At 52.6% G+C, this 22,925-nt stretch overlaps 1 protein-coding gene across 2 annotated transcripts in view; it reads right to left on the reverse strand.

Moving 5' to 3' along the window:
- Positions 1–22,423, reverse strand: part of IL1R2 (interleukin 1 receptor type 2) — a 37,159-nt gene extending 14,736 nt beyond the window's left edge. Inside the window, exons 1-3 of one of the 2 annotated variants that reach the window (XM_031691976.2) lie at positions 22,300–22,422; positions 18,839–19,008; positions 13,410–13,748 (exon numbers count right to left, since the gene is read on the reverse strand). In XM_031691976.2, coding sequence (XP_031547836.2) covers positions 13,410–13,423 — 14 coding nt within the window. In that variant the 5' untranslated portion in view covers positions 13,424–13,748; positions 18,839–19,008; positions 22,300–22,422. Of the gene's footprint in view, positions 1–13,409; positions 13,749–18,838; positions 19,009–22,299 lie in introns of both variants that reach the window. The other variant, XM_015238748.3, reaches the window with a different exon arrangement.
- Positions 22,424–22,925: the final 502 nt, after the last annotated feature.

The following is a 22,925-nucleotide window of genomic DNA, read 5'->3' on the forward strand; positions in this document are numbered from 1 at the left end:
AACCATCAGAATGCAAGGGCTCAGAGCTGCGCCCTGAACCCCCCCCCACTGATGATGAGAAGACGGGGTGACATAAAGGACTTGAGATTTTCCCCATAGCTAAGTGCCCCAGGCTGTCTCCCCTAAGCCCTTCTTCTGCAGGGCTCTCTCCTTCATGCGTTTCTGAAATGCAAGCACTTCCTGTAACTTCACCTATATGTAACCCCACCCTTGGGTTTGCCAGACCACTTGGTTAGCATCAAGCTCCCACTGACGTTGACCACAGTGCTCTGTCCTCTTTGGACAGGCATTAGCTTCTCACGTCTCCAACTGCACTGGTCCCAGCCAAACTCCCTAGTTCCCTAGTAAGGATATGAAAGACTTAGGAGTTAAACACACCATGTGTAATGCCACATATCCAAATAAATGAATGAGGTCAAACATGCTGCTGCAGGGGGCTCCTGTAACCGTGGCGGCCACTGTGCTAAATACTGAGCATTTGCTCTTGCATCTTTACCCCCAGGATGTGAACATCACGCCAAATCTACATGAATCTTGCATGATACCACTACACCAGTGGCACTACTTTAAATCTACATATGATATAAAAAGAGAGATTAAAGAAGTTAAGTAGTCTGGCTGATGTCTCACAACTGGTTCGCAGGGGATGAAGTTTAAACCGGAGATTAGTGGCCCCAAAGCCCTTACTCTTCAAAAACACAGTTTCTATGTCAGGGAAACTGCTAACGTCCTCCAATGTCTGTCCTGCCCGCTGCCCCAGCAACAGAACGCCCGGCTCAACTCGGCATGGCAGCATCCCGCACAAAGACTACATTTCCTGTCCTCCCTTGCGACTAGGAGTGGCCACGTGACAAAAGTTGAGCCAAAGAAATGTAAGTGGAAATGAGGCTCCTGTGAAGCCTACTTAAAAGTCTCCTCAAAAGAATTAAAAGCCTCCACTTCAAAGTCTGCCTCACTGCTGGCTCCACGTGGACCTGGGGGCCGGGCGGGGCCACGTGCTCAAAAAGGGGGGTGCAACAAGGAGCCTGTGGCTGTGTGGAGCTGCCCCCACCCCCCCACCCCGACTGCCCTCTTTTGTACTCTCAGGCCTGCTGTCTCCTCATCCTGAATCCCTAATCTCAACTGCACCGTTTCGGAGTTTGGGAACAGGACCCGGGGGAGATGCCCGCCAGGTCCTGTCACGTGCTGTGTCCTCACTGGTCCCTTTCCTGAGACTCGACTCTTGCAAATAAACAGTATCTGCTGATTGACCCTAAGACGTCATCTCAACTGTCCGCGGGTGAAAGCAGCCCGGGCTTAGCCTCGGATTGCGAGGTTTGTAACCACATTTAAAATCACTTTGACACCAAGGAGTCAGGCTGTGTCCACTGAGTGTGGTTGCTGGCTGAAGCGCCCCAGAGCCACGGAGCTGGGAGAGCCTGAGAAGCCTCATCCAGCCCTTTCTTTCCAGGTGATGAGGGTGAGATGTAATTAACCCTCTCCTCAACATCACTCACCTGGTCGGGGTGAGAAGAGGGGCTGATTCAACAAGGACCCTATTCCAGTGGAACAAAACCCTAAAGTACCATTCTCCTCCAGGACCAGACCTCCCCCCATCCATCCCTGACCCCCACCTGGACCCTCAAACCCTGCCTGGACCCCCTGCCCCGCCTGGACCCCCAGTCAAGGCAGTCACCTCCGTTCCTCTCTGTGGACTTCGGCAAAAGAGCTGCTTCACTGTAACCTCTCTAGGAAGTGGCTTCAGACAATTAAACCACAAACACACAGTGGTGATCATTTTCAATAATCAAAACCTCAGAAGGCGGCTGGAGCCAGCACGGCTGGAGTGTGGGAACGGTTGGTCTTTGGCAGGCCCAGAGGAAAAAAAGAATTCGTTTTGCAGAGGTTTGCAGCAAAACACTACTTTGCTGCCCTACTTTCTTTGAATGTGTCTTTAAATTACAGGCAATTTGACATTTCCGCTGAAATCGGAGGTGACCTTCTTACGGGAAGAAAGACATTTTAAAGGCAGCTCATTCCAACCATTTGAGTTACAATTCCAGCTTTTTTATTTTTGTCTTTTGTCGAATAACCAAATTTCACTGTACTCAGTGTAAGAACACAGAGGAATGGGGGTAGGGGGCAAAGCAGGGCTGGCATAAGAAAATGACCAAGAAGATGTGTGAAAAGAGTTGAAGGGAAGAAAAAGAATGCATGAGGCAGAAAGAGCTGACAGCCCAGCCTGGGGGGCTGGGAGGGGGTGGCCCGAGCAGTGTCCCCCGCTGTCCTCGCTAAGGCCCAGGTGCCCATCCCTGCCCATGACCCCGGCTCTGCCTTCTGCTCGCAGGTGGCACGTGTAGCCTAAGAGGATGCAGGTGTTTATTCCCCTTTTAGTTTAATTTTGAAAATTTTCCAACAGGCTACAAAGTTGAAGGAATAATGTAACAACAGCTTGTCACCTAGAGTCACCAGTTTTGAACATTTGGTTTTATTCTCATTTTGTCTCTGTGTCTCTGTCTCTCTCTGTCTCTGTGTACACACACAACACACACACACACACATTTTCCCCTGAACACCTGAAAGTTGCACACATCCTCAAACTTCACCCCGAAGTACTTCAGAACACATTTTTTTTTAGCAGATTGAGAATAAGTAAGTCCATAAGAGCTCCAGAGATCAGTCTCCAGGCACTTAAGTAAAAATTTTATTCTATGGTATATTTGAGTTTATCTCTTCATTGAAACATTTTCTTTATTTCTACCTTCACATTATTCCCGGAAGGTTTTAGGCAACCGTCCACCTCTGAGTCAGGCGGTACAGTCATCCAAAACACAAAAACAAGGTGACAGCTCTTGACTATTAATGAAGATAGATAGCTACCCGGCCCTACACATACCACTTAGTCACGTTTGCAAAATAAGATTCCTAAAAATCCAAACGTGTTGTTTCAGGCATGTGGTAGAAAACCTTCTGAAACCTACGGGGAAATAAGATATTGACATCAAAATGAAGCTTGGAAATTTTTTCAAATCCAAAACTGAAGCAAAATTTAAAGTAATTTGATCAAAGTCTCCAGGAAGCACAGATGTTTAGGCTTTTGAGGGAAGAAACTCTGGCTTCAGATGCAGGGAAGTAGACGGCCAGGTTTGAGGCAGCTTTTGTTAAAAATGTACTGACTCACAGCAGAAAGTTTGATGGATGTCCCCAGACTATTTTTGCTCCATGGAAAAGCTAATGTTTTCCCCTGCAGAATGAAGGGAATGCAGAGAACAGGGGTGGACTTCTGGTCTACGTGGCCATGCCTTTTTTTTTTTTTTAATTGAAGCATAGTTGGTTACAACATGTCAATTCCTATGTCAATTCCTCCATGTCCTTGACCCCAGTGGGGTCTGAGGGGACAGATTCACTTCCTGGAACCCATGGAACAGGAAGACCCAGCCTTGGCAGAACCAGGCATTGGGCCATGTTGGGCTGAATCTCAAAGGGGAGAATCTGGTGAGGCCAAGGCCCAGCCCCACCAAGGGCTACACACTCTCCTTATGTTTTACTTCCTGCCAACAAGGATTCCTTTCCTCTAAAAGCACCTGCTTCGACTCAGCCAACTTCTGCCCCCAGGAACCATCAACCGAGAGACTGGGCAAATCGGCCCAGCTCATCTTCCCACTCACCCACACGTGGCGTTCCCAGGGAGCCTGAGTCGTTCAGAACCCACCGCAGGCTGGACCACCAAGCCAAGACGCTCTCTGCACCTTCCTCCTGCATCAGCCCCTCCCGCGGGCTAACCCCCAGCAAGACCACTCCTCGAGCTCAGAATAATTGCCACCCCCTCCAAAGTGAGGCATGGAAGCTCTGCCCACGAAGCCCTCAGCCCCCACAGTACGACTCCACCAAGCTTCAAGTTCTCCCAGGCCGATGCTTGTGTAAGAGGGATTCGTGGCTCTGAATAACTCCGAAGGGCAGAACTCGTGAGTCTGGTAGAGCATGACACCCCCATTATAAACAGGAAGCGATGGAAATAGACTCAGATGCATTAAGAAAGTTACCCAAGGGCACAGAGCTAATGGGAAAATAGAGAAGGATGTAAACCTGAGTCCATACAATCCTCAGTCCCGGTCCTGGTTCTCTGCCCTGTGGAAGCATCAGAACAGGGAGCCAGAGGGCAAGCCAGAGGCCACTGAGCTTAGCAGTTCATTCAAACAGTCTTCCCAAACCCAGCGTCCTCCACAGATGGCCAGGCTTGCCTCTTGTGATTGGACCTTTCCAGCCTTGGAAAGTACTCGTGATCAGAAACTTCTGTCATTTCAGAATGCAAGTCTGCCTCCCCCTAAGCCCTGCTCACTGGCCAGATTCCACCCTGGGGGCAGCTCAGAAGAAGACTTCCTGCGTCTTCCAGGGGTCCTGAGGGGCAGGGAGTCTGCACGGGGCTGCGCTGTGGGAAGCACACAGACTTCGGAGCCTGACAGAGTGGATGTGAATCCTGCTCTCCTTTCAGGCCAGCTGAATGGTTTGGTGCCAGCAGGCAGGTTATTTGGCTTCTGTGAGACTCAGTCTGCTTGTCTGTCAAGTGGCCACAGCCTGGCAGGCATCACAGGAGGGTAGGTGGCACGTGGGCTGTAAAGAGGTCAGCGCCGTGCTGGCACAGAGACAGCCCCCCACAAGTGGTCACTCTCGTCAGCATCTCAGGGAAGTAAGTAATTTACTCGAGAACACACATCCAGCAAACCTGAGTGAGAAATCAGAGCTTCCACTGTCTGCATTCTGCCTAACTCCTGCTAAAGGTCCATCACACAGGTGGAGAACATTCTGGTATCACAGTCAACAGCCAGAAAGGTGTTCAGCTTTACCTGAAGGGATCAATAAACCTGTGTGCCTACATCTATATTGTAGAAGTGTGCTGAACATGCAAACACACAATCACAAACACACGCACATGTTCAAGGGCTGTTGTGGAGTTCTAAAGCTTTCATTCAGACTGACATCTTAGAGGAAGAGTCTGCCGGCACACAGAGCAGCAGACTGAGGCTGGACTCCTGTCTCCACTTCACCAGTAACTTGCTAGGTGATCTGAGGTAAGCCACCAGGCCTTTTACCCAATCTGGGTCAGTTTCTTCATCTCAAAAATGAAAGTTGGGGTTGCCCAGAGGTCCCGGGTCCCTCCCAGGTGTGAAACCCCAGGGTCTGAGTCAGTCTGGGTTTGAGTTGGGACTTCAGTCCTGCCTGGGCACAGGTTCAAGTTCTAAAGCACCAAATCAGGGGCTGAATCAGATAACCACTGCAGCAGGTCAGCTCACAAACTGAACGTCCCAGAGCCAGCCAGGGGTAGGGCCAGGACTCAAGTCTCCTGAGCCCCCTGGGTACTGGAGATTCAGCCTGTGGGGCTGCTCCCTGGGTAATGGTATGTCCCATCCCACACGGTCTTCTGTTACATGACCATGCCACTCTACCATCAAAAGCGAGAGTCCAACTTGTCAAGGAGTCAGGCCAACCTGTGGCTTGAATCTTATCAGCAGAATGATGCTGGGTGAACACTGAGGCCAAGTCAGAGCAGCCATGCAGCTGCCATCTGGCTTCCTTGAGACACTTGCTCTGGGAGAAGCCAACCACCATGTTAACTGTCCCACTGCCCCGAGATCCCCTTGGAGCGAGGCCACAGGTATGGGGTCAGTTGACTGTCCCCGCTGTGCCCAACTTCACAGGACTCCCCTCAAAGGCACCAGCTGAGTGAGTAAAGCATGTTGGACACCCCAGACCAGTCCACTCATCAGCTGAGTACCACTGATTGAACCCAGTCCAACCACATGGAGCAGAAGAGCCACCTAGCTGAGCCCTTCTCAAATCCACGACTTATGGAACATGTGAGTTACAATGAAGTGTTTGTCTAAGGCCATTCAGTTCTGGGGTGGCTTGTTCTGTAGCACGACGTGACCAGCATGTTCAGTCAAAAGCAGAGCAGAGCTGGCACATCAGGAGGCAGGAGAGGGCTGATGGAGGAAAACACAGCCACAAAGAAGCGGCAGCCGATTGCCCAATAACAGAGGAGACAGGAAAACTACTAAGACAAAATAAATAAATGAAAGCAGACAGTGTAAAAAGAGAGGGCATAGCTCAGGGGTAGCGCACATGCCTACCACACACGAGGTCCTGGGTTTAATCTCCAGTACCTCCATTAAAAAAATAAACAAGCAAGTAAACCTGGAAAATAAATAAATAAAAATTAACTTTAAAAAAGAAAGAAACACTATAAGAAAGATGCAAGAACCAAAGAGTACAGCAATCAGAGGCCTTTAAGAGCAGACACAGACGGTCCCTTCCGCCTCGCTGTGCCCTGCCGATGGTACCCAGGTGTTACAGCACAGAACAGTCGGCGCCCATAATGACTTCCCCGAATCATGACGAACCGTTTAAGTTTCGCTCAGGACCCTCTTTCTCAAGGTTGGGACTGTGCCTAACATACCCGATAAGAATGATATGCTAATTGCCTTCCAAAGCATTTACTTCTCCTTCCCTCTGATTCTTCAGCCACCATGGCCCCAAGAAAGGGGAAGAGCCAAATCCTCCTCGGAAAGGAGGGAAGGAAGTGGACATGACGTAGGGGATGTCCACGCAGGGAGAGCAGATTCTGCCCCTGCTTCCAGGTTCAGAACCTGAGTGCAAAGGGACAAAGGGTAGAAGAGGGGGGAAGCTGAAAGCTGAGGGGCCCAGAGGAATCCCACCGTGGTCGAGTAAGGAGCCCCTCCCAAGATGCAGGTGCTCCGGAAGGATGGAGCTGATGCCGTGGCGTGTTTCGGTAGAGGGGTGCGGGGGTACATAACTCCTTATCCACTGGTCAACAGCCACTTACTCAGGCCCTGAGCTCTCCACCCTCCGCCTTTCTTGGAGATCCCCTGAGATCCTCACGGTCCAGCAACGCAGTACAGCACCTGTTCTGACAGGTGCTCATGACCTGCTGTTTGGTAAATATTTTGAGTATCACCTGCACAGGTGGCCAGTCCCAGTTAGGGGAGGAATGAGGCCATGGCCAAAATGCAGAGGACCATGGAGCCAGCGAGGGGCGCTGACTGCCCTGAAAGACCAGACCCCGGGCTTCCCAGCCACGGGACTGTATCAGCAGTAGATATAGCAGGACCCTCCGTGACCAGCCAGGTCCAGGGACATCTCCATGGAAGCCAGTGCAGACCCCACAGGCCAGCAGGTGTGGACCAGCCCCCCTCATCACGCTCGGGGCACACAGCTTCCCCTGCTCTCAGACCCTGTCCTGGCTAGCTGGTGAGGTCAGAATCTACTCTAAAACACTGATCATCTACCCAAAAGAGACTGAATAAATCCAAGAGAGACAGAGCTGGCCAGCCTAGACGGGGACATGTCTGAGCAGGTTAAATTCGTCTTTGCTAATAAAATAAATAAAAAGGAGTTTCCTTTTTATTAGCCAAATGAGCTTCTTATGAGAAAAGCTATTGAAGGCACATTTTTGTGACATTGATTTGCAGCGAGTTTTCACCACAACACATATGTTTTAGAGATATTTCCTTCCAAAACTGTTCAGTTGTCAGAATTGATGAAACTTCCTTTTTATGCCTTGAAAGATCATCTTCCACCCTCTGGAAAATGTGCCCACCTAGGATGGCTTGTCCTCTGAGGGTCAGAGTGGGCGGCAGCTGTCCCCAGCCCTGGGTCCAGCATGGCCATGACCACAGATAAAAGTGAAGCCCCAAATACTAGCCACGATAGAAAACCCAAGTGATTTTTATCTAGACGGTGTGGGGAAATCCTCTGGCACACGAAACCCCAGTCATCAGCCTGAAGACAGCCCAGACTGACTGGGTTTTCCATGGACCCAGAAAGTCCCACCAAGAAACCCTCCACTCTCCTCTAGGGCTGGGGGGAGCGTTCCCCGCACACAGGGCTCCCCCGGGCTTCTCCCAGCTGGTTCCCTGGCCTGAGGACAGCTCCCTGAAGCTGGGCGATCTGCAATCCTGCCTCCTCCCCCTCCAGCCGCTCCAACAGCCTCACCAACAACACTGTGTGGCAGACTGACTCGAGCTGCCAGCATCTGGAGCTGGGCTACTTTGGGGCGTACAAAGGATTTCACTTCTCTGCATCCTGGAAATTAGACACGGCCACGTGACTGGTGAAAGCGGGAAGGAAGCAGGAAGGATGTGGGTCACCTCCAGGCATTTCGTTTCTGGTGCCCCACCCCCCAGCCCTCTCTTCTCCTGCCACCATGAACCCTGAGCCCTTGTTGAGGGATGGTGGCCACATGGACAGTCAGGTCCCCCTGATGGGAGGCGGAGGTCTACCAGCATCCATGGGTCCACGCCCTTGTTCCTGAACGTCTGTTTCTCCTTCTGTTAAATCGGAGGAACACCAATTTCCCACCCCAGCACTCAAGTCGAAACAATCTGAGGCCAACAGGTTGTCTCCAAAACTTCCCTTTTGAAAATGGCCCCACGTGGCTGTGAGGGGCCATCACCCGTCAGGGCGACATGGCACCAGCCAGAAACAAATGGGTGCTGGCTTAAGCTATGTTTTAGGTTCTGGACACAGTGTGGCCTGGATGGAACACACAGCAAAGGGAAGCGTTAGCACACTGTATTCATTTTCTGTTGCCGTGGAGCCAACAACCTCAAACTCAGGGACCTGAAACCACTCCCCGCTGCTAGTTCACGTCGCCGTGGGTGGGATGTTGGCCTCAGCTTGGGTGGACTCTGCTGAGGGTCTCACAGGGAGAGATCAAAGCTTGGGGTCCTGCCCCAAGTGCACGTGGCTGTCGGTAGAATTTGACTCCTTGGGTTGTACAACTGAGGTCCCCACCTTCTTGCTGGCTGTCAGCCAAGGCCGCTCTAAGCAATCAGAGACCACCACTGGCCCCATAACTCGCTCCACAATAAGACGATTTGTTTCCTCAGGACCAATGGAACATCTCAACGCTACTTCACGTGACCTCTTGACTCTGCCTCCAGACCTTCTTTTAAAGAGCCCACCTGTTTTTGCCAGGCACACTCCGGATGGCCTTCCTTTTAACTTTAGGTCAGTTAACCGTGGACCTAAAATACATCTGCAAACTTCCCTCCCCTTTGCCATATAAGGTAACCTAATCATGGGAATGCCACCCCAGCATGTTCAGGTATCCCACCCACCCTCATTCAAGGGGAGGGAGTCATATAAGGCACGGTCCGTGGGGGTCATCTGAAAACTCTGCCAACCACAGACAGTTAAGAACATATTCTGATGAATATTAGCTCTAGAAAATTTTGGACACATCCAAAGCTATCCATCAAATTCTTCTTTGCTCCCAAATAAAATAACCTTGTCCCGAATATTGTAAAGACTTCCCACTCAAAGTGTGGTTCATGAACCAGCAGCATGGACATCACTTGTGAGAAATGCAAAATCTCGGGCCCCACCCCAGACATAGGGAATCAGAATGATCTGCATTTTACCAGGACCCCCAGTGATTTGAGAAGCACTGGTCTTTAGGACAGGCTCATCCTTAAGTAAAGTAGGCAGATACTCAGATTGAGAGCAAAGACAAATTAAATCCCTGTGCCTGATCACCCCAGCCCTCTCAGAGTGGTTTCTGAAATTTTGATGTCAGAAACTGGTAATCTGATGATAATGATGATGATGATGATGATGATATTGAGGATGGTGATGATGGTGATATTGAAGATGATGATAAGGATACTGAGGATGGTGATGATGGGGATGCTGAGGATGGTGATGATGTTGATACTGAGGATGGTGATGACAGCTAACACTTACTGAACACCCACCATGTGCCAGGCACTGGGCAAAGCCTTGACATGCACAATATCTTAATTTTCCCAATACTGTATAAATGAGATAGTATTATTTTCATTTTAGAGATGGAGACATCAAGGCTTATAGACGTTAAATAACTCCTCCAAGGAAATACAAACAGAAGTGGTGGGGCCAAGATTCAGCCCTCATCCTTTTTACTTAGGGGTGACGTGATCAGATTGTCACAAGTTGTCAAAGCTAGTCTGGGAATCACAAACTGGGGGTCACAGGCCAGTTTGACTTGTGGGTATGCATTTTTCAGCCAAGGTAGTGGTGTCATTTTTCACCGAATGTCTTTCTTGAGGGACAAACTCATCCCAGTGGGTCCCAGTCCCTGTCACGCACGGCCTTGCAGATTTGACTTAATGCCTGGCCCCTGACTACACTGAGGCTAGCAATCCCCAGTGAAGATCAAGTATTCTTAAATTTCCTCTTTACAGTGCCTGGAAATTTTGAGCGTTATGAATACTTTCCAGAGATTCTTTAAAATAGCAAAGAGCCCTCGATCTCGAATCCATTCCTTTCACCTGATGAATGAAACTAACGTCCAGAAACAAAGTTATGTGTTTAAGTCACAAAGCAAGATAATATCCAGGTCTTCAACTGGGCTTTTCTGGCCCATAATCCAATGCCACAACCACTGACCTCCTTGAGTTTAGAAATCATTTATGCTTAATGTGAAACAGGTTCTTAACTAAAGTATGCTCCAGAAACATTTAGGTGGAATTTAATACAGATTCTCAGATGTCTCTCCTGTTCGTGTTACTAGGGAGTCAAATGCTTGTTTACCTGATGAGAATTATCAGATAAGGAACAGGTTCAGAATACAGGCTCGGCAGGGAGAAAGAAGTCCCTGGAGAGCTGATAAAGGTGGGACAGTGAGGCGCACGAGAGACAGAAAGCAGTGGGTGCAGTGAAACTCAGCCTTGCTGTACAACAGAACTGCCTGGGAAGATTTAAAACCTGCTGATGCCTGTTGGAGCAGGCAGACAGCTGGATATGAGCAGAGAAATGGGGGCACGGGCCAAGGGGCAGGAAACCACACATCATGTGAACAACGGAGGTCCTTGGGCAGACAGAGAAAAGCAGGAACCTCTGGACTGATGAGAGATCACACATTTGGGGGTGACAAGCATCCTGGAGGCCGATAAAGAAAGGTGGGAAAAGGCAGGAATCTCTGGCATCCCTGTGTAACCATTTGCTCATTATGCCCTTATTACAATAAAATTAGCCTTGCAGATCAGAGGTACCCATCATGCACCGAGGCCATGACACTTCTGATCCAGAATAAATAAAAACAAAAATCTCTCCTCCTCTAGCGAAGGTGGAGCTGGGATGAAAATCAGGGAACATGACCCCAAACCCTTCCCTCCCCAATGAATATTCCACCCATCCACTTTTACACCCTGTGTAATCAACTTGCGCAAGAAACTCAGGGCAGCTGCTCACCTGAGCCTGCCTGCTCTCCCCTTGAGAGCTTCCTATCCACCTCTTAATAAACCCCCACTCTACTTTCTTGACCTCCGTGTCTCATCTCTGAATTCTTTCTGTGATGAGAAAAGAACCTACACTTGGACCCCAACCCCCAAAGTTCCTGATATAATTGGTCCTGGGTATGGAGATTTTTTTAAGCTCTCCGAGTGGTTCTCCAGCTCAGCCAGGGCTGAGAATCTCCTGGAGAGGGGATTCTGAGATGCCAGAGGCTCGACACCAGCACTGCTTTCCTTGTGACTCCCCTGGGCTTGGCCCGTCAGCTGACTACCGAAGCGCCTACATTCCTTTCGTCTTTTCCCTGCCCTCTTCCTTTCTCCTTTAAGTAAGACGCCTTCGTGGGTGGAGAACAAAAATGATAGGAAACCAAGGTCTCGTTTCAGATACTGATGTGTTCACTTGTTTCCGCTGATCTGCCTCTGGCCGTGAAGCCTTCTCTTATCTCCTAAGGACGTGGTTCTCAGCATCAGCATCACCCGGGGAACTCGCTGGATCACCCGGGTCTACACCGTGTATAGTGCTGCTCCAGCCGTGTGGTCACGAGAGGCCGACTCTGCTATCCTGGAGAAGGGAGGAGGGACGGGGTCTGTGCGTCCTGATCACTCAGGTGTTGGTTGTCAAACAGCTGGGCTTCGAGGGTGCGGTGGGAGTGGGACTGTTGGGAGGAAGGCCCGCTGGCAGGTGTGGAGAGGAGGGGACCCAGGCCAGCTGAGAACAAATGGGGCGGGGACCATCCCCACAGCCCCCGTGAGGCCAACCAAGCTCCCTTCTTGCCTGTTAGGATGATCAAGAGGCTAAAAAGTGGAGCATGCAGTTAAAAAGGACAGGACTGAAATGAGATTTGAGGGAAGGTACCCCTTCTATCATGCATGTGGGACCCCCCCACCCCAAGCTGGTGCGGAGGGACCCCTGGCCCCTTGGGAGGGCGGAGCTCAGGGAAGGGTGAGCTGGCGGAGCAGGATGGGCGGCCAGGAGGGACCACCCGGCACCCCCGCCGCTAACGCTAAGCTGCCGGAGGGACCGGGGGTCAGATCCTTCAATGGCTCAGTTTACAGGAGAGGAAGCTGCAAGCAGACGAGCCCTGACCATGATCACAGTGCGTCAGAGGCAGAGCTGAGGCCGGGGCTCCCGAGGGAGCTGGGTGCCCGGAAGAGGAAAGCCACCAGAGAGGAGTGGGGTTCCAGCGAGAGGCTGTCTAACAGAGAGAGCAAACATTTAGGCTGCGCCATCTTGCCCCCAGGGCGGTGCTAAAGCGCTATGTGACATTCTGATTCCCTGACTCCCCCCACCACCTGTGATCCTCGCCATCAATTTCGCAATGTACACATGTGGACACGGAGGTGTCCGGAGGCTGGAAAGAAACTGCGTGATTTATTTCATTATAATCAAGGGTAAAATGATCTTTTTTTAAAGAATCATGCCCAGTTTTTAGCATTACTTCCCAGGAATGAAGCAAGGGATAAAGGTAAGTTAACACGTCCTGTTGATTACAGGCAAGCTGCTGGCCACCGGGTGGGTGATCTCTGTCCAGTGGTACTCCTCCGCTGGAGTATAGGATTTTGAAAAGACGGTTACCACGAGAACACATGCGTGACATCACACAGAAACAGGCACAGTCAGGACATGAACTCGGACCCTTTAGCCTCCAGGACTCACTTAACCCCACTCTGCCTGCCTCTCCTCCAAGACGGCAGCGCAGGTGGAAGCTTCACCAGCACTAACAGCCCAGACGTTAGGAAAGTTACACGTGCCTCAGAAGAGAAAGCATGCCATCTCAGGGTGCCCCATGTCCTTCCAAAGAGAAGCCTCTGATCTCAGTGCACATCCGGAGGTGGTGACAGACCCTCTGACTCGCTCCTTTCCTCTTACTCGATTCCACATCTGCTCTGCCTGTCACCTCAGATCACAGAAGATTCTTAGAAACCCTCTGACTCAGCCCCCTTTTTTGGCAGAGAAACCAAAACCCCAAAATGTCAAAGTCACCTTTACACAGGCAGAGAAGGTCACACAGATGAGGAAAGTCCCCTGGAGGAGGCATCTAAGGTCCAGAGACATCAGAAAAGTCTCCTGAGGTTCCTTCCAGAAAAGACAGCGCCCAGGTGTCCTGACTCCAAGTCCCTCGCTCCCTCCCCTCTTACCTGCAGCTCCGCATCCTTCACCTGGTGCTTCTCCCCAGGGAGGGCTGCCAGGCCTATCACCTTCAGTGGAAGCTCAGCAGACGGGCAGGAATTTATATCTCCGTTGTCCAGGGATTTCCCAATCGGGTCTGTGTCACTCCTCCGACTGGCTGGCTGCGAACACACCTTTTCCCTCCTCGCTGGAGCGCCCTCCGGGCTGCCGTGCTGGGTATGTGATCACTCAGATGGGGAAGTGGCCAAGGAAATTCTGTGTAAGTTTCCCTATTTTTTGTGACTCGCTAAAACTTACGTACTTCCAGCTGAGAGGTGGTTTTAAAGTGATGTGGACTTTGCCCGACCCTGTGAAAGAAAAAAGGAGGTCTTGGGGCTTTACTGGGTGAGAGCTGATGTTTCCCCCACAGAACCCCACTCCCAGTCTTACAGGAATTTTAATTGTCAGTGAAGGAAGGGGCTCTTTCTCCAAATCTTTATTCCAGTTTGTGGAAAGTGGCTAACTCAATCATTCGCACCCTGGAGATGGAAACTCAGTCCTAAACCATGTCTGTATAAAACGAATGTCTCCCAACTGCGCAACAGACCCAAAGGCAAAATCGAAATTGCCTCTCCCCCCTCACCAGCAGCCCGGGGAGCGAGAGAGGTCAGAGCCCAGAGCGGGTGAGCCTGGCCTGCGGGTGCTGTGGGAGCTTGCATAGACTTCTGCTGGGGGATGGAGAACACTTCTCCAAACGTGCTGAAAAAAAATCCATGTTACTAACCCTAATGACATGTTCCATCTGATTTATTCAGAGATTGAGGCTCTTACCAGTGAAAAGGCAGATACAGAAACTCTTAGAGAAATCAGGAATTTCATCCCCAGAGCAAATGACTCATAGTCAAAAGGACCCAATGACCCTGGTTTTATCCCTCTGCTAACAAGGAAGGTAACTCTCAGGGGCCACAACTCAGATGGGTAAAGAAAATCTGAGAAAGACTCAATGTCGGTGCTAGATGGAAACTTAGAGCTGGTCAAATCCATCCTGCAGTTTAAAGGAGAGCAAACTGACGTCCAGGCGCGTCAGGGAGGGGGGCACAGGTGCGTTTGCTGGATTAATTTAGTGCGTGTATAGCTTTGTGACGGGCATGCTTTTGTAAAGGCTGGGAATATCTCCAAAACAGAGCGTGCTGGGCAAAGCGTAAATGTCACATTGTATCCATGTTTATTCTTTTCCCAAGGGCCAACTGAAGTGGAATATTTGTTTCTGTTCCATAATTTTGACACAGTAAGATTAAAGAGTGAGCTGCACATTTGGGGTCAAGTTAAGTAAGTTTCAAGGGTGTGAATTCACCCAAAGCAGGTGGATCTCACCAAATACCATCATCATCCCAGGATGAGGGGCATGCAAATACTGAGTGGCACGAAATAGCACAGGGCAGCCCACATTAATAGAGCCAAGGAGAGGAAGTGAAACCACGCAATCCGCCTTTGGCCACTCTGCAGGGTAACTGCTCATCTTGTGATCCAGCCAGAGGAATTTACATAACCTCACTTTTTTCGATGGGAAAACTGGATCTGAAAGCCTCAAGCACTGTTTGAATAGTCTTTTCAAAAATGACTCCTCCAAAAGTAAGTCCCCAGACCTGCGGCCACACGGACAGACCTCGTTTTACTCCGATTTGTATTATTACGCTTCGCAGCCACTACATTGATTACAAATTGAAGACGTGGGGCGGTTTTGCTGGGAGCAAGTCTATTGGCGCCATTTTTCCAAGAGCGTTTGCTCCCTTGGTGTCTGTTTCACATTTTGGTAATTCTCACAGTATGTCAAGCCTTTTTATTATTACTATATTTGTGATGATGAACTGTGATCTTTGACGTTACCATTGCAAGAAGCTCATGACACACTGAAGACTCACATGATGGTTAGCATTTCTTAGCAATAAAGTATTTTTTCAATTAAGGTATGTACATTTTTTTAGACATAATGCTATTATTGCACACGTAACAGTGTAAGCATGACTTTTTGGAAACAAAAATATTCGTGTGACTCACTTCATTGCGATATCCGCTTTATCGCGCTGGTCCAGAACTGAACCTGCAGTAGCTCCAAGGCAATGTTCCCTGCGTCCCTCCATCCCCTGCAGGGCCTCCACGGACCTGCTCCCACTATCACACCAGCATCAGTTCAATTTCTCCACCAACTGATGGGAAATAAACAAGGCACAGAATGTTCTGTGGTATCTCGAAATCCTCTGAGGTTTGAGGTGAAAGTCACCCAGGATGTTTATTGCAAGGGTGGAAGCAATGAGTCTTCGTTTTTCAGACCCAGGCGGCCTTTTTCAAACTCTGGTCTGATTCAGACATGAACAGCATCCTCTGAAAACCCTGTGATGAGTTCCTTCCCTGTGATGTGGAGGAGAGGGTACGGGGAGGTGAGGAAGGCACTGGAGGTGAGGACAGGGTGCATCAACGCAGGCTACTTGTCCCTGGTTTCACGGGACAGCCTGCCAGGTTATCCCCAGAAATTCACCCCTTCTTATCAGATCAGAGTTCTTTCATTTTGATTCAAGAAAATATGGTTATAGAACCTAGAGGATCAATTTAGCAATCAGACCCCATGACATTGAAAATGCTAAGCCTGCTTCAGGCATCGGGATCAGAACAGGAAAAAATCTGCCTGATGCGTAGAGTCAGGAAGAAAGCCATTCCCTTCCTAGAAATTACTTACAAACAAACATTCTAGAGAGGAAAACAGCTGCTGCTAGTGGACTCCGGTCTCCTCATCTGTGACAAGAGGGCGCTGAGGTCAGTGAGCTCTGTATCTGTGTTGCCTTTTGCCGCTGTAACAAGTTACCACCAGCAGTGACCTAAAACGCCACCACTGCGCCCCTTCTGAAGGCTCCCGGGGAAAATCCTTTTCTCACATTTTCCGTCTCCTACAGGCTGACCTCATCCCTGGCCTGCGGCCCCCGGCACATGGCCCCTTTCTCCCCTGCTCCCATCAGCACATGGCTTTTCCCCTTTGACCCTCTTGCCTCCCCGGATGAGGACTCCCGTGACTCTATCTGGGGCCCACCTGAATAATCCATGATAATCTCCCCACCTGAAAATCCACAGCTTAATCACGCCTGCAAACTCCCTTTCGCCATCTAAGGTACCAGGATCACGGCTTCCAGGGATCAGGACATTGGCATGTTTAGGGGACCATGACTCAGCCTCCCATAAGCTCGAAGTTTCCTTCCAGTTCTCAGAGTCCGCGCCTTAATGACGCTGGGGCTATGGAAGAGACTTTATTCAATTCAGAGAACATCAATCCTCCTTGTGGAAAGGCCTGTTCTTTCCAGGCCCTCCTTGGCTTCCTTCCCCTCCCCTTGGTTTCACTGAGACACCGGAAGGAATGAGAACTCTAAGGTCCACCAGGGGACCCAGAGCATGGACAAGGCTGGCTGAACGCTCATCCCATGTCATGCTTACGCATGGGACCCCACCTCCCCGACTCCCCGCCCCACTGCCATTGGATGCCCCAGAGCTCCCCGCCCCACATCGTCCTCCCAGACCACCAGGCCCTCCTCTGCCAAGGGCTAAGGGGGCTCCAGCAGGCCCTGCCCGCTCTGATCCCAGGCCCACTGTCCCCCCTGCCCCTACCTCCCTCTGCCCTGCCCTCCGCCTCTGGGTGGGGGCCGCGCCAGCACCAGCACCAGCGCCAGCGCCAGCAACATGGCCTGTCCTAGAAGCCACCTCCCAAGGCACTGCCAGGCCACTCTCTGACGTGGAGCTGAGCTCTCTACTCTGGGGTGGGGAGGGGGGTGCAGAGACATTCCTTTCCCTTAGAGCCAGAAAGAGGAGGTTTTCTTGTCACAGAGACTCGATTGCTGTAATAAGCAATGCGATGATTATTCACCATGCCATGAGTCTGCTGCTGAGAACCAGCCCGCGTGTCCGCTCACCAAGGGTGGTGGGAAGGCGCCACTTCCCAAAGCCTCCCAGTCTGGTCCTAATGGAAAGAGACGTTCCCAAATCTGGCCACCCCCCACCAAGCATCTCACCACCTCCCACCCTGGTACCCCGCAACCCGGCTTCCGCAAACCCTCCAGCCTCCAGGCACCTCTTCCCTTGAGTCATGGGACCTCACTCTGCTTTCTAATAACCGCTCAGTGACACACAGAACGTTCTGCGCCGCTGACATCTGAGCGCCGCGCTTCTGGGAAGCGGTGATGGTGCCTGGATCGCCCTGCCGGGCCCAGACGCACCCGCGGCCTTCTCATCCGCCTGTCAGGTTACATAAGCCGCCCAGAAACCCCGCCTGGCACGGTCACCCGCCAGCCCTCCCGACAGGTGTGCAAACTGCATGCAGGGCCCAACTCTGACTTGTCTTCCAGACACTCAGGGCCCCAGGGCAGGCGGTCACAGGCGGGCTCAGCGGGCTTGGCAGCGGGAAGGAGGGCCTCGGGCAAAGTGAGTCTCAAAGAAGATCGCAGTTCCTCATCGCCCTTTCACAGGAGATGCCGCTCTGTGTGTTCACCCAGTCACCCCACCTTGCCCGGCACTGTCAGCGTTAGTATATTTGCCCCTGGGGCTTATGGGGGGTCAGTGACCTCAGGCTGCTGCCGCCAGCTCTGGTCCACGATCTGTGAGCAGTGGACCCCCAGAGAGGAAGAGGAAGGGGCCTGGGAGACACTAGCTGAGCTTGGAGGACGGAGGCAGTTACACACCAGCACGCAGTTCATGGACTGGATGGTGCTTTTAGGAAAGAGACCTTAATCCACAGCTCAGTGCCAACAACTCCCCATTTCTCTGCAAACCCCCCTGGATTAACCAAGTCTTTCATTAACCAGGTCTGTGTTCTAGCTTTGCCATCTGGTGCCCCCCTGGGCCCCTCCAAGGGCTAGCCAGTTCCTAGAGACACCAAAAGACTCGCCTGCAAGCATGCCTCTCAAAATACAAAGCAGCCCAGAGCGCACACCCCAGCCACCCCCAAATGTGTCCACGTGTCTAGTTCCCCACTTGGGGGGGTCCATCCCTCCTCAGACAGAACACCTTTGGAAGCATTCTTACCTCCTTTGGGTTGAGAAAAGAAGATAAAAATCTTTTTTTTTTTTATCCCATCTCGACCAGCCTCTCCCAGAGCTGGGCAAGGGGCAGACCAGTACAACAGGAAAATCAGTTCCCTGGCTGGAGAAAGGGTCCACAGGCAGCAGGGCAGGGAGCAGAGGATGCTGGTTGGGGAGGACCAGGGCCAGCCATGACCCCGCCCCGGGGCCACAGTTCTCAAAGTGGCCCGGACCAGAGCAGCCCATCCTGGGAACTTGTTAGAAACACAGACTCTGAGCCCCCACCTCAGAGCACTGAGTCAGAAACGAGAGTAGAGGCCAAACAACGGGGGTTTTGCGAGCTCCCCCAGATGACTCTGATGTGGACAAAATCTGAGAGAAGCTCTTGTGGTGGTCCTCACCTCCGACTGCCCATGACACGGATGCCAGGCCCACTCTCACACATGGAGACCTGAGCGGGTAGGGCTGGACCAGGCAGTGCCCTGAGCTGCCCCGTGGTCTCTGAGCTGCCCAACAGCGCTGAGAGCCGCTGCCTCAGGACTCACATTCTCCGCGGCCCCATCTTTGGCTCCTGCAGGGAGAAAGAGCAAACGAGTAAGAAAGTTCCCAGGCTGACTCCCAGAGGACGGTTCCTAGGAGACAGAGGCCAGGCTGAGGCTGCCAGGCTTCAGCAGGATGGGCCTCACAAGCAGCTGAGCATCCAGATCTAATGCCCAGCACCTAATTAGGTCCATCAGGAAAGCAGACTCCAGCCCACAGCAAGCACGCTGAGAGAAGACCAAGGTCAGGTCAGCGCCCCCATTCCCTCGTGTTCATTTCCCTAACATATTTTTGAGCACCTGCCCCTAGCCCAGCATTGTTCTTGGCCCTGAGATCTCACCGGTGGAGGAAAACGACAAAAATCAAGACAAATAAATGTCAAGGTACATAACAGGCGAGATGCTGGCTGACCAGTAACGGATGCTAGGGTCCTCTGCTCAGGTCAGTTCCCTCCACGCCACAGAGACGCTCAAACGTCAGTTCTCGCTGGATTTGGTCGGGCAGTCGGCACCCATCTGTTCCCACCCAGGGAGCCTGTGCTCCTCACGTTGGGACGTCTCGGGCTTGGGTTGGCTCCACTGACCCAGTAAAAGCAGAGGTATCAAAAGTATTGGCATTTGAAACAGGACTAGGGTGCGATTTCTTCTGATTCCTTCTGTATCAAAAAGGGTTGCTAAGTGAAAAACGGACAAACAAAATTTTTTTTGGTACACATTCCATACTTAGGAAAAATAGTCACGTACCATAACACGAGGATGTGTCGACAGCAAATCATAATTATTTCTCTATTCAGTACATTGTGTTAGCCTGGCTCTGTTTCCAGAGTATACTTGACAGACTTCCAAAGGCTTTAAGGAGATGCATTTCCCCTCGACTTAAAGCTGATCGGCTTCTCAAAACAATGACTGAGAAGCAAACAGGCCGGTAAATGGTCTCCTGCCTGTCTTTCCAGCATCGGGATGCAGAAGTGAGAGCCCCTTCCTAACGCTCCAAGGAAGCGCCCTCCCCACATCGCCGGCTCAAGAGGATGACTGGCACACAACCCGGTCACTCTCCCAGTGACCAGGAAGACAAGGTTAGGGTCACACGTGGGCGGACATGCCCTCCAGATGTGCACCCAGAGGAGTCAGCCTCAGGAAGGGGCCCTGAGGAATCCACCTCCAGACTTCATCACAGCCCCAGACGAGGGGTGGGGAGGAACCAGCCAGGATCACAGGATCCAGCCAACCAGCTCTTAACCCTCTGGGGATCTCAGAATGTGCGAGGCTCCCCAGCCCCAAGCTCTGGCTCCTCCGGATCCTGAAAGACAGAAAGAGCCAGCTAGGCCCCCTCTGACAAGCCGCAAGGAGCCATCCAAGCTTTTTGGCCATCTTGGGCCAAATTCTAGTGGAACTAAACGAACAGTTAGCTGGGGCTTGTTTGGTCAGAGCACTATGGGTTTTGTTTTCGTGCTTGGAGACCCGCAGACCCACAGGGTGTCAGAGTAGGAAGAGGCTCGGGACCACCCCAGGGCACCCCCGCCCTTTGTAGAGGAGGGAGCCGTGGGTGGTGGGACTTCACCCGCTTGAAGACTGAGGGCTGAAGCCCTTCCCTGCTCACCGATGAGTTTTCAAGCCTTGCCAGCTTTGGAACACTTCTTCAAAAAAGCAAAAGGAGAAAATCATTTTCCAGACCAGGCTCTGTCCTCTCTGGCTGCGGTGAGCCACACAGGGCGCTGCTGGTCTTGGCCGCAGCCTCTCCCAGAGCCATCTCTGGGTCCAGGCCAGCTTGGGTTCCTAATCCAACCTCACACCCTCGGCAGGCGTCGAACCCCCCGCATCTCTGCAGCTGGGAGAAGGGGGTCACGGCGGGAGCTGCTCTCACTCCCAGGACACTTACTAAGTGCCTGACTCTGTTCCAAGCTCTTGGTTTCCATCGTCACTTACTTCATCGTCCCAACGGCCCTTCGCAGTGAGCATTACAGTGTAGTCACAGCCCCATTCTGCAGGTAAAGTAACCAAGCTATGCAGACGTCAAGTCACTTGTCGAAAGTAACACGGGTTGAACTGTCCTTTTCCAAAAAGACATGTTGGAGTCCCAACCCTCTGAAACCTCAGAACGTGACCTTTGCTGGAAATCGGGTCTTGACTGAGGCAACCAAGTCAAAGCAAGGTCCTTAGGGTGGGCTCTAAACCAATATGATTGACATCTTTATGAAAAGGAGAAATTTGGACACAGACAGACACTCAAAGGAGAAGACAGCTGTATGAGGAGAGACAGTCACAAGTCAAAGGACACCGAGGATGGCTGGTGACACCAGGAGAGGCAAAGCAGGGTCCTCCCCTGGAGCCACCGGAGGGAGCCTGGGCCTGCGGACAACTTGAACTGCGACGTCCAGCCCCCAGAATGGTGAGTCAGCTCACTGCTGCTGCCCTCAGCCGCCCAGGAGCAGCAGCGTCCCCCTGGGCCCTCTGGGTCCAGAGCCCATGCTCCTCATCCCCACCGCTGGGGGCGGCTGTGAGGACAGAGGCCCGCTCAGCGCCAGGACACTGCGTAACTCCCGAGGGCTGAGCGTGGAGGGGGCAGCTGTGACGTTCACCCAGAGAGGGGACGGGCAGCATGGATCGGGTGAGCATCCACCTTCTCAGGAGATTAAAATCCAGCCAGAAGGATGGCAGCCATCTCCGACAAGACCGAAGCCGTCCCCTAAGGCCCGGCGTGTAGCAGCAGAGCCGTTCAGTCCGGAACGTGTGTGCCCCGCAGACATGGGGTGGGTTTGTTTACCGCGTTATTGTTCCAGCCCGTGCATCACTCTGACAGCCCAGCCGATCACATTCCACCAAGAAGCCAATTTCTTTGCGGCTCTTGCCAGGTGGAAAGAGGCCAAAGGCAAAACGCCTTCCGAGGTCGGGTAGGAGAGAGGCCCTTCCCAAACAGCCCCCATCTGGCCTGATCGCTGCCCCCCAGGGTCGGTGTCGCATCGGTGTCGGGTCCCAGGCTCCACGCAGCGCTGCCCCCACTCACCGCGACCCCGGGAGGCGGGCACCAGGCGGCGCACAGCCCCGCCGGGCCCTGGGAGTGGCGTCTGCGCACTGACACTGAGCAGCCCCTAGATGCAGGCTCCCGAGGGGAGCCCTGGAGCAGCGGCGGTCACTGGGTCCACACAGCCTGACGGACGTTCCCGAAGCGCCCCCGGAGGTCACCGCGCTGAAGGCAGAGGTGACCATGAGTCCCCGCCAGGCGGTGGCCCCGGGCATGACCCCCGAGCTCTCTGAGCCTGCTTCCTCCCCCGTCCGTCGGGACAGTAACAATTCCCAGGGTTGTTTTAGGATTAAACAGGCACCTGGAAGAGCGCTGGGCAAGATGAAAGAACTCAGTAAATGTCGGCAACGACACCAAAACCAGCCGCGACTCACAGGCGCACAGGACACGAGGAACCAGCCTGAGGTGGGGCGGCGCAAGGTGTCAGGAGGCACGGCCGGTGGGAGGTGAGACCCCTGGAAACAGCGCTGCGTCTCCCCGCCGGAGGAGGGGCCTGCCTGCTCCCAGCCTTGGCTGCCAGGGCCCCCGGCCTCGCCCAGGTGCACAGCAGCCCGCCCCCCAGGGGCTGGGACCAGCCTCCCAAGGTTGGAGGGGATTTAGGGAGCCCCAGGCGACTGGCTCGGGGTCGAGTCAGCCCTGCCAGGCCTCCCACCTGGTTCCTTCCAGGCCCCCTCCCAGCTCAGGCTGGGACCTGCGGGAGCTGCTTCCTGGCTGCGCACAGGCATCTGGGGAGGAGAGGCGGAGAGGCCAGGAAACCGGTCCAGGTGTTCCGCAGGCCGTGACCTCGGCGGGAGGCGAGGGGGTGGGAAACAGGCAGGAAGTCGGAGTTGGTGGCATGGGCCCGTTTGCCTTTCCGCAGATATCCCCACGCACCTGCCAGAGTGATCCTGGGGCCTGGCCTGACCTTGGGGGATGGGGCCTTGCAGA

The sequence above is a fragment of the Vicugna pacos genome, chromosome 28 (genome assembly GCF_048564905.1).
Source record: "Vicugna pacos chromosome 28, VicPac4, whole genome shotgun sequence".
Classification (NCBI taxonomy): Eukaryota; Metazoa; Chordata; class Mammalia; order Artiodactyla; family Camelidae; genus Vicugna; species Vicugna pacos.